At 41.4% G+C, this 11,366-nt stretch overlaps 2 protein-coding genes across 4 annotated transcripts; both read left to right on the forward strand.

Annotated features, from left to right (window-relative positions):
• The first annotated feature begins 2,366 nt into the window (after window positions 1–2,366).
• Window positions 2,367–7,010, forward strand: trim110 (tripartite motif containing 110). 2 transcript variants are annotated; one of them, XM_034888384.1, is made up of 9 exons: window positions 2,367–2,475; window positions 3,098–3,132; window positions 3,203–3,722; window positions 3,807–3,899; window positions 4,069–4,302; window positions 4,868–4,890; window positions 5,085–5,230; window positions 5,825–6,096; window positions 6,428–7,010. In XM_034888384.1, the coding sequence occupies exons 3-9, from the start codon at window positions 3,231–3,233 to the stop codon at window positions 6,695–6,697; spliced, it is 1,530 nt and encodes a 509-aa protein (XP_034744275.1). In that variant the 5' UTR covers window positions 2,367–2,475; window positions 3,098–3,132; window positions 3,203–3,230; the 3' UTR covers window positions 6,698–7,010. The 2 variants fall into 2 exon arrangements, with proteins under 2 accessions (XP_034744275.1, XP_034744276.1); XM_034888385.1 differs by lacking the exon at window positions 2,367–2,475 and having other exon boundaries at window positions 2,715–3,134; window positions 3,203–3,719; window positions 3,804–3,899.
• A 272-nt stretch (window positions 7,011–7,282) lies between these two features.
• cbln12 (cerebellin 12) lies at window positions 7,283–10,397 on the forward strand. 2 transcript variants are annotated; one of them, XM_034888393.1, is made up of 4 exons: window positions 7,283–7,793; window positions 8,915–9,198; window positions 9,448–9,567; window positions 9,656–10,397. In XM_034888393.1, exons 1-4 carry the CDS (start codon window positions 7,763–7,765, stop codon window positions 9,851–9,853), a joined length of 633 nt encoding a protein of 210 aa, XP_034744284.1. In that variant the 5' UTR covers window positions 7,283–7,762; the 3' UTR covers window positions 9,854–10,397. The 2 variants fall into 2 exon arrangements, with proteins under 2 accessions (XP_034744284.1, XP_034744283.1); XM_034888392.1 differs by having other exon boundaries at window positions 7,313–7,793; window positions 8,876–9,198.
• The last annotated feature ends 969 nt before the right edge of the window (window positions 10,398–11,366 follow it).

The raw sequence follows: 11,366 nt of genomic DNA on the forward strand, positions 1-11,366 counted from the left end.
AAGTTCCTGAAACTGAAGGGCAAGAACAAAACTGTGTACAACCCCAACACCAGGCTCAGAACCCCCAAAACTCTCCTCCTGTTTTTCATGCCATGTCTCATGGCTGGACTCTTGTTGAGGGCTTTCCACGTGGCTGTGAAGAGAACCACAAGAAACGGGGCAGGGAGGAGGCAGATGATGGAGAAGAGCAACAAGGAGAATCTGGCGTGGATCAAGAAGGCATAATCCAAAGAGGTGTAGGCCAACGAAAAGGTCCACATGCACACTGAGATCAGGATGGATATGTTTGCACTGTTCTTAGTGATGTACCACACTGGATAGGCCACCATTAAATACCTCTCTGCAGAAATCAGCAACATGAAACCCAAACCGGAGGTCAGACCCAAGCGGACAAACAGTCATGCGATGCAGCGGGCCCTGACGACGGGGTAGAAGGTGGCATCAAAGAACCGACTCATGATAAAGACAACTGTGATTCCGATGTGAATCAGATCTGACAGAAGAAGGTTTATGGCGAAGATAAGTGCTGCTCTGTCCTTCTTGAGCAGATGCAGGAGAGCGTAGCAGGACAGGCAGACTTCAGGTAGTCCTACAAGGAATATCACCCAGTCCACCACGATACCCATGGTATTTGTGTAATAGACAGGGTCTTTACCACAGAGTGAAGCATTTTCATGTATCCCAGTCATCTGGCTGTCGTTGGACATGTGTAGAGTATCAACCTTGATGCTTTCAGCTCTGCAGTTTTTCACAATGAAATCATATTTTTGTTGTTGCTGTTTTCCAATTATCGTGTCCATTCACGGTAAGAGAGCACGGCTATCTTCAGCAGAGATCCTAAAAAAGTTGTGCAAAGGAGATATTATACTGTGTGTGACTTCCTGCGAACACCCTTAAACAAAAACATACTGACCTGTAAATGAAAGACACAGAACGTTTTATAGTTGTTTTAGCCATAAAAGGTTTTGCATCCAAGTTAATATTGGTGTCTTTTATGTTTGTTTAAGTGTTACAACACCAGCTACAAACTTAAAAAAGCAGCAACTACCAAGACAATGTATCAAACTAGCAAGACATTGTATCCGAAGAGGATGAATTATTTACCTTTGCATCTTTGTTTTATTATTCCCAACTCTTATTTCCTGCTCAAGCAGTGAAGTCAGTTACTGTCTTTCATTTGAGCAGTAAGAATTTTTAGTAGCCTTTGATCCACCTCTTTCATTGGAAACGAATTATGTAAACCAGTTTCTGTCTGGGATGTAGGGATGTGACACTTTCTGTATCTTGTGGTGGTAAAACAGGTGATGCAGAAAAACAGAGCAGCATTTTTGACAGGAACATTCCCCCCCCCACCCCATAGTCAATTTACACATTATACAGTGGATATAAAAAGTCTACACAACCCTGTTAAAATGCCAGGTTTTTATGATGTAAAAAAACTAGACAAAGATAAATCATGTCAGAACTTTTCCCACTTTTAATGTGACCTATAATGTGAACAATTCAATGGAAAAACAAACTGAAATATTTGAGGTAGAAAAATAAAAACCTTACAATGACTTGTTTGCCAAAGTGTGCACACCCTCTTATAACTGGGAATGTGGCTGTGTTCAGAATTAACCAATCACATCCAAACTCATGTTAAATAGAAGTCATTAAACACCAGGATTTTCCTTCATTTCACTTCAAAATACTAAAGTCAACCTAATGTAGGCGCTAGAGCAAAATGTGAAAGATCTCCAAAGTCATTGGGATACATAATGTACACCTGAGTGTACATGCAGATGATACACGTACAGTGAATTCTTTTTTCCCATCTCTCTACATGCAGTAGGTGCCATGAGCGTCCTTGCAAAACTTGTTGCTGTCTAGCATTTGATAATTTATCCTGACGGAATCAACCTCTAGTTGTTTTTGTGGGTTTTTTAAGAGCTAAAGAAAAAAACTGTCCTCTGAGGTATCTGAAATACATGTATTTTGATCTTATAAACTTGAGGATTTGGAAATGTACAATCGGTTAAATCCTCAATGAAGTGAAAGTAAACCAGTGCTTGTGTGTGCAGCTGCAATCTAGATCTGTATGCCCAAAAACCAAAGTCAGGAAAGCATGTGATATGTACCACAGACAAAGGGGAAGAGGTTTTTTTCCCACTTAGAATGCCCTGTAAAGTGTGAAAAGTAGGACCACTGCTATAAAGATGAACTCAAAAAGGTTTCACACCACATTGTAACAACCCAACACGCAGTTGTCAGGATGGTTTAAAAAAGGGGAGTAACAGTACCAGAAATAAAATGAACAAATCTGATAACTGTTTACTTCTAAGTTACCTAATAATTACCCTCGCACCCCCCTCCTACTCTGTCTCATGTGACCTCTCTGAGTCCAGTGCCACTGGGGGGAGGTGAATCTGTTAGGATTAGCTTCTACACACACTAATCGATGGCCGCAGTCTGCAAACACCAGGTCACCAACAGGTAAGAAACTCTACTTCTGTTATTGACATTTATTTTAACGTATCCCTAAAATCAGTTGAGATAACATATGTGAGTTGGTGGTTAGACATGTAAACGCAGAGCACATGTAAAGAGTAAAAAAGCTGTCAAAAATGATCTCCTGATCCCCCTTTGGATCTGAGTCGAGGTAATGGTCGTCTGAGGTCAGAGTTGCAACCTTTTACCCTTACTGTGAAAACCAGCAAGTCACTGTTTTTTTTAATTTATTCTTTTATAAAACATATTGATCACCTACTTCCTTCCATTAGGTCACAAGGTGTTATTTTTGTCCAACACACATTTTCACATAAGTATTCTATTCATAGAGCACGGTAGGCAAAAGCCCAGTAGACAGGATTACTGGTGCACAGTTGGAGTGAAACAACGACAGCCACCAGCTCAATACACGCTGTGTCTTACTACCCGTCACTGCATTCATGCTACAAGTAACAACAGAATGTAACATGTGCAAATGTCTTTTATTTGGTGTTGCACAGGCCCACAACATGATGTTTGATTATCTTTTCTTAGCATGTACAATTACTGACTGCAATCGAAATCAGTAATGTGATTTTGATTTCTCTATTGTTTATTTACTTTTTAGTTAGTAGTGTTGTGTGACACACACACACACACACACACACACACACACACACACACACACACACACACACACACACACACACACACACACACACAGACACACACTCACACCCCGGACCCTTCATCTGCTCACTATGTCGTCCCTGGAGGAAGAGCAAACCTGCTCTGTGTGTCGAGACTTCTTCAGCCAGGCCCACCCCCTGCCCTGTGGTCACAGCTTCTGCTCCGCCTGCATTCGTGAAGCTTGGAGCGTCCAGGCTGAGGGCAAAAGTCGCTTCACCTGCCCCCAGTGTCAGGAGGAGCATGGTGAAGTGCTGTGTGACTGCTGTCCTCCTGGGGCAGCAGACGGACAGCCACTGGTGGCTGTCAAGACCTGCCTGAAGTGTGAAGTGTCACTGTGTGCTGAACACCTCCAACCCCATTTGGAGAGACCTGCGTTTAGCACCCACCTATTGGTGGATCCGCTGGGGGACCTCTCCCAGCGAAAGTGCCCGACACACACAGAGATATTGCGCTACTACTGTGCCGATGAGAGGGTGTATGTGTGTAGTGACTGTCTGCTGGACGGAGGCCACGCTCAGCACAAAGTGAAGGCAATGAAACAAGTGGAAGAGGATCTGAAGGTCAGCTGGGAGATCACATGTAGTTTTTTTTGGTTTGTTGGTTTGTGAGTGTATGTGTCTGCTCATCTATGTGTGATTCCTCAGATTATTCTCCAGACCCTGCTCAGCAAAGCAGAGGAGAAGCTAAAAGATGGAGTGCAAATCCTCAAAGAGCATGAGGCCATTGATTCAACCATGGCTGTGAGTAAAAAATGTTTAAGGAAAACGCAACATTTCTGTACACCCTGTACTGCTCAAGTTACGACCCACATGGGACACTGACTGCATTTAAGTGTTTTTAAATGAATCAAATGTTGTTTATTTCTCAATCACTGATCTGGCACCGACCACCAATCTCTCATGACTTTAGGACTCTTTAAAGAAGGATCACACCCAGGTGGAGCGGCTGGGTTCAGACCTGCAGGTCCAGGTGAAAAGGCTGGTAGACGCTCTGAGGGAGATCACCAAGAGGGAGAAACAGCAGGTCATAAAGCGTGTGCATGAAGACTGCTCCAGGGTGAGAAGCGACATGTGCCAGGCGCTAAGCATACAGCACTACCTGGCCTCACTGCTGGCAGAGACGGACCCCTTCCTGCTCATCTGGGTAGGACATGGTGCTAAACAGACATGCTGCTCTACTCTGTATTGACAGATTTTTTGACAGCCAGGTGGCTTGGTCATAAAAAATACATGATCCTGATCAGACCTGGAATTGTATAGTATAAGTAGGGTTGCCAAAGTTGAATAATATGATACAGTGATCTCAGTTGTGGAAATGAACCGTTTTCAGAACCGTAAACAGAATATCTCAACCCAGCTCAACTTGCCATTGTTGTAGCACAAAGCCAATTCATCTTTTCTTTCTAAAAGAGTGAAATAGTTTAGTTTCTAAACCAAAAGAAGATGCTGTTGTCAAACAGTTTTAGGTTATAGTACTTTAAGAGTCCATGCAGAGCAATTTACTGCAAATATTTGTATTAATGTTGTGTAAGGAAAATATTGGATCCAGGGCCACAGATGCAGTTAGTTTGAGCAAGGGTTCAACTTTGTGTTTGTTTGCTTTGTTATCAGCTGGGCTGGATACACAGACACATTTGTAGTTCTTTCTGTAAATTAATCCTTTTTATTTTTATTTTTTCACCGGCTGTCCTTGACTCTTCTTTCCTCAGGCCTTTCAATCAGATGACACAAAGTAAGTCAGCCTTACTAGGTGTGTTGATGTGTGTGTAGGTAGACAGTCTTTGTATGTAGGAGATGGAAAAGGCCGTGGGACATAAAGGGACGACAAAATGGTTGACAGCAATTATTTCACTACACAAGCCTTTAATCTTTATGTGCTCCTCCTTCAAGGTTTTCCTCCTGCAATGTTTGTTGTGCTCTTTCTAGGTTACTAGCCGACCTCAACAACCCGCTTTTCATCCCTGATGCCGTCAGTCTGGACAGGAAACACATCTTGGAGGACATCGAGAGCAAGTATCGAGAGTTTATCACCGGCACCCTCCGCTGCCTCAGTGAACTCAAGAGGGAGCTTTGTGAGTGGCAGATGGGTGACACACGCCTGCCCCCATGTATTTAACTTTCTTAAAGGAATGGTTTGATAACACTTTTGGAAATGCCCTTTTTTTGCTTTCTTGCTGAGAGTCTAATGAGAAAAACGAATACCATTCTAATGTTTGTTCATTAAATATGAAGCTATAGCCAGCAGGTGGTTGTCTCAGCTTAGCTTATCTTAGTTTAGATTAGCATTAAAATAGGGCTGGGCAATATATCAATATCATATTGATATGCGATACGATATGTGATATGCGATACGATATGTGAGGCTAGATATTGTCTTTAATTTTGGAAATTGTAATATCACAAAATGACGCAAGTGTTGTCTTTTCCTGGTTTGAAAGGCTGCATTACAGTAAAGTCATGTAATTTTCTCAATTTACCAAACTTACTAGCAGTTATCCACATTACTGCTGATTGTTTATCAGAAATCTCATTGATTAATATTTTGTAAAAGCACCAGTATGTCAACCCTTCAATTTTACTGCAATTCAATATTGATGTATTGGCTTTGATTCATATGTGTAATATGTATTTTTTTGTTTACTTTATTTGATTCCACTCTCAAACAGTAAGCAGTCCTTTGACTCTGGACACTAACACAGCCCATCCTCTGTTGAGCATCTCTGATGATCTTCGCTCAGTGACACGGGTTAAAAGCCGCCTGCCCTGCGCTGCTCACCCCGAACGTTTCGACCACTGGCCGCAGGTCCTCACTGCCCAGGCCTTCACCTCTGGGACTCACTACTGGGAGCTGGAGGCTGAGGGATTCTGGGATATTGGCATCTGCTATAGAAGTATTGGACGGAAGGGGAAAGATGGAAACGCCTTTGGGAACAACAAGGTATACTGTACATGCCACCTAGAGTAGATGGTTTAGTTGACAGCGCTTAGCCATTTAAAATATGATAAATGTCACATTTGTAGCATTGTTTATGGTAGGGTCTATAACATATCAGAAAAAAGTTGAAAAGTTTTGTCTAGCCAACAGTCACTCCCAAAGATCATGTGGTTTACTATCATAGACAAATTTTTTTCAATTAAAAAAGACTAACCAATCATCAAAATTGTTGGCAATTCATTTTCTGCCAAAAGACAAATCTATTGTTAATTTCAACCAAAAGGAAAACAAAGAAGAAAATCCCTTGATTAAAATACATTTGTTAAATGTCCAGGTATCATGGAGCTTGACACAGCAGCATGACAGGAAGCTGGCTGCCTGGCACAACCGCAGGAAGACCCGCCTAACGTACCAAATGACCGGCAATCGAGTTGCTGTTGCTGTGGACTATGGTGCAGGCACCGTCACTTACTCCGAGGTGGGACCATCAAACAGCCTGACCCACCTCTACACTTTCTCCACCTTGTTCACTCAACCTGTGTGCTTGGGCTTTGGACTCTACAAAGCTGAGCTCAACAGCCGAATCTCTATTGTCAAACTCTGAGGTGGAGAAAAGGGGAAGAAGGAAAAAAATAATGCCGACAGACAACAGGTTGATTTAACTTAGACAAGCCAAGACAAAGTGGTGTTAATTTATTTCCCCACTTCTCGAGCCTCTCTGATGTTTCTCTTCTCTCAGATCTCAGTCCGAGCTCATCTTCTTCCTCAAAAAGACACCAAAACATATCCCTAAAACTGTGATCAGGTGATATTGACATTGAAATATCAGATATATTTGAAAAAAGAGCATTATGTGAGTGAATTTGAGCGGATCTTATTTGGACAGCAAATGAAGAGGCTTCTTTGAAAAAGGACAACATACAGGTGTTATGTGTTCTTCATTCTGTAGTGATCCAAACTGCAAATGCATGGTGATTAAAAGATATTATAATTGTGGTAAAGAAGGTTGTAAATGATTGGTAATTTTTGATTTTAGATATGATTTGCCAGATGTTTTAAAGCATCTCCAATAGTCTACCTCAGTTTTACTGAAAAATACATTTTGTAAATACAATACTTCATCAAGCTGGTTTATTTGTTCATATACTAAAAAGAAGAAAAAAACACTAAACTAATATTCTCACAGACAAAATTGATGATATATCTTGTCAATCGAGTCCGATGTCTTATAAAATAAGATACCTATCTACATATAGCGTTTCCCATGAAGGTGCACAAACATTTGATCCTTTTGAACTCAGTTTGAAGACAAGAACCAATAACCGATTTGACTGGATATAAAAGGAAAAAGGAAATAACTGCCACTCACGTGCTAACGTTACTCTTTGAAGCAGCTCAGATACCCAATTATTTTAATATTTTCTTTATTTCACTGTAAAGGTGAGTGGGCGGATGTATTGTATCACAAAGGCTGAGAAAGAAGCAGAAGGAAAGGGGGGTGGCTGAGAGAGAAAGAGAGAAAACAGGGAAAGACAGAGAGAAAGATCAGAGCATACTCTGGCTTGGTTACGATCAGACTGACTGCCGTGCTGTGAAATAATGTGAAAGGCGAGCAAGAGAACAAGGATCTTTGACCAACGCTACTCCAGCCAGGGGGAACCTGATATATATGGAATACAAGATTGTTCAGAAGGAAACAGGTGATCATCTTTTTTTCATTCATTTAAAATCCTAGAATTGCACTACACAGTGAAAAGTAGACTGATAATTTTAGAACACTTGTTTTAAGGTGAGTAGTTGATGCTTTTGCGGTAATGAAAATCATTCTCCAACCATAAAGCAGCTGTATTTGTGTGCGATAAAATATGTTTCAATAGAGCTAGACAGACAGATTTTAACACACGCTGTTGCTCATCTTGAGCTCATCGTTATTTTAAAATGCAAAGTTCAAACTTAATGGCATCACATGAGGTCAAAATTTCTTTTTTTATGAATTAAATAACAGAAAGGCTGTTGAATGTGGAGAGAACATAAAAGAAAGTTACTATGTGACTTTTTACGCACATTTGAGTGTGAAAAAAAAGAACAAGTGAGAGAAAGAGTGTGTGTGTGTTGTGTGAGGGAATTCGTGTCGAGCAGCGTTGGGAGGGAGGGGGGATACGTGTAAAAGACAGATGGTCACTCAGTGGAGTTGTTCCCCCACACCCTCTCTCTTTCTCGCTCCCTTCTGGGTCTTACATCCTTTCCCTGTCACCTCTCCAGAATCTTACCTCATCTGTTTTTTTCCTCACCTCTCATCAGCATCTTTTATCACCCCATCTTTCCTTCCATCTCAATCAGTGAAAGTCTGATCTTCTTTCACTTTGCTGCACCTTGTCTTCGCAAATCCTTTCCTCCCTTTCATAGCTACTTCTCATTGTCATTCTTGTCAGTTTTTTTGCTGAAGGAATCAACTTGAAAATACCAAGAGATTTTTTTTTTATTGTCATTCTGGTCTCTGCTGACACGGCACGTAGGACCCTGAAGAGATTTGGGATTTATGGAGGCAAACAAGAAAAAGTAGAAAGACAGGCAGAAAGGGAATGATTGACAGCTATGGCCAATGAAGAATTCTGAGTATTTTCTGACTATTATTTGGTTCTGAGACCCATCTTCTGGTGATATTGATGCCTGGGTAAATATTAACGTACTTCAGCTAGTACCAGCCAAAACTACATAGAAGTTACAGTTTGGAACATTTTCACAATTTGTTTCACCATAGCATGTTTGTTTTTATTTCAAGTTTTTCAAAGAGATATTCAACTAAACGTCCCAGGTTCAGTCATGTACCCCAGGTCAATCACCTTCGACATCCCCATACTGTTGGGTGTGCTCCTGTTGTGGGGGCCTATGGAGTCTAGAAGCCAGAATGACACAGAGCCCATCATCCTCGAGGGGAAATGCTTGGTCGTGTGTGACTCAACTCCTTCATCCGAGCCCGCCGGTAACGCCCTGGGCATGTCGGTCCGGTCTGGCTCTGGACGGGTGGCCTTCTCCGCCAGCCGCCAGACCAACCACGAGCCCACGGACATGAGCAACCGCACCATGATCATCTACTTTGATAATGTGAGTATTTTAACTGCTTATGTGTCTTTAAGTTACACGAAGACATTTGGCAGTTCAAATTTGGGATACACCGATCCAGTACTGATATTGAATATATTGGAATTACATTGACTCAATGGGGTCGTTCTATTCAATTAAATTCTATGTTTATAGTATATACATCATGTATTAGAATTTGAGTACATTTAATTAAGAATGACCCAAGTGCATATCTTCCTCCTTTTTCTCCCTCCCTCGCTGTTTCATCAGATTTTGGTGAACGTAGGCACTCACTTTGACCAAGAGAGTAGTGTCTTCCTTGCACCGAGAAGAGGTGTGTACAGCTTCAACTTCCATGTTGTAAAGGCCTACAATAGACAAACCATTCAGGTACAATACCTCAACTACAGCACAACACTTAAACTTTTGCAATGGAACGACATGCCCTCCATAATCAGCTTAATTTGCTCTCTCTTAGGTCAGCTTAATGTTGAATGGCTGGGCAATGATTTCAGCTTTCGCCGGGGACCAGGATGTGACCAGAGAAGCTGCCACTAACGCCGGCCTGGTGATTATGGAGAAGGGGGACAAGGCCTACCTCAGACTGGAAAGAGGCAACCTGATGGGAGGCTGGAAGTACTCCACCTTCTCTGGGTTCCTGGTCTTCCCTCTGTAACGAAGGGGGTTTATGTTTTGGAAGGGTGGTAAATTAGATTTTGCCGTAGTGATAATGAATGATGGTGGGAGAAAAGGAAGTCTTTAATATGTCACTCTTTAAACAGTGCACGAAAGGATGTGCTTTATGCAACAACAAAAAAGAAGATTGTGCAAATTTAGAGTAATGTAACATGAGACCAAAAGCAAAAAAAGGAGAAAATACATTTAGTACACACGAGCAAACCTGTGGATTTAATTTTCTCTGTTCCTATGAATGACTATTTCTTGGGTCTGCATAAGAGATACTTTAATTGTGACAAAAATATGAAGTAGCCATGTGCAATGTGGGCTTCTGTGCTAAGATTATTTTTTTTAATTATATGTGTGTGAAACCTTGCTGTGTTCCACATGGCATCATGTCTAGATAACAAACTTGCCCTTTACTCTGCTGTGTCGGTTGACTGATGCTCCTCTATTTGCCTGTTAGTCTCCTGCAACACATGTTTATTGACACATAAATTTCTATTAAGGAGAAAATATTAAAATAAAATTATATAAAGTTGGCTCAGTATATTGCTTTTATCCATGCATTGTCAACATTTTCTTTCCACAAACATTTTGAGAAAGACAATATTCTATGAATCACTGCTAGGTTGAGTTGATACTGTTAAATGTTAGGGATGGGACAGTTAATCTGCTCACAACAGTATTTCTCCCTCCTCTCATGGTACCCAATGCCACGACAGCTGTTTGTAAATATAGCTCTCACCAGCAGAGTTTGCGTTGGCGTGGACCATGCAGACCAGCATGGGGCAGAGTGTAAGTGTGGTGAATAGCGGATACTCCTTGCAGGGCCACAGACAGATGGAGGCCTTGGCGAGCAGGCAGGCACGGGGTTGCAATGGATAAAGTGTGGTGTGCTGTCACATGTAGTCACTTACGCTTCCCTGGTTTATGACCATTACTCTCTCTCTCTCTCTCTCTCTCTCTCTCTCTCTCTCTCTCTCTCTCTTTCTCTTCGTCTGTGGGTCTTATATCAAACAGAATCACACTAAACCTTAGGTCCTATACAGAAAATTAGGGCCTCTTGTAATCTTTTTGGTTTTTAACTAATACATATTTGTTCCATTTAAACTAGGGAGAACAGGAATGGCAAATATGTAAATAACAAAGGCCAGATTACCAACCGTGCAAACCTGGCAACTTGCTCTGTGGCCTCCTGCAAAAGCTGGAGGTTCCCTGTGAGACACTTACTTTGTGGTCATATTGTTAACTTGTAATTCTAAAATATATCAATACTAAAATACAACATCATCTGACTGTAATAAGGGTGTTCATATGGACTTCATAACCTGATTGTGAGGGTCTGTGCTTGAAAGAAGCCTTGTATCAGTGTCTAGTTTTGAGACTCATTATTTCAATTTATTTAGTGCTTACATGGTATTCATAAATGATAGGCCTACCTGCTGGAATCACAAACACAACGCAAAAAAAGAAAGAAAGTAGGAGCTCGGCGGTTGGGCCCAGCACAG

This window comes from Etheostoma cragini, chromosome 12 (assembly GCF_013103735.1).
Source record: "Etheostoma cragini isolate CJK2018 chromosome 12, CSU_Ecrag_1.0, whole genome shotgun sequence".
Taxonomy (NCBI): domain Eukaryota; kingdom Metazoa; phylum Chordata; class Actinopteri; order Perciformes; family Percidae; genus Etheostoma; species Etheostoma cragini.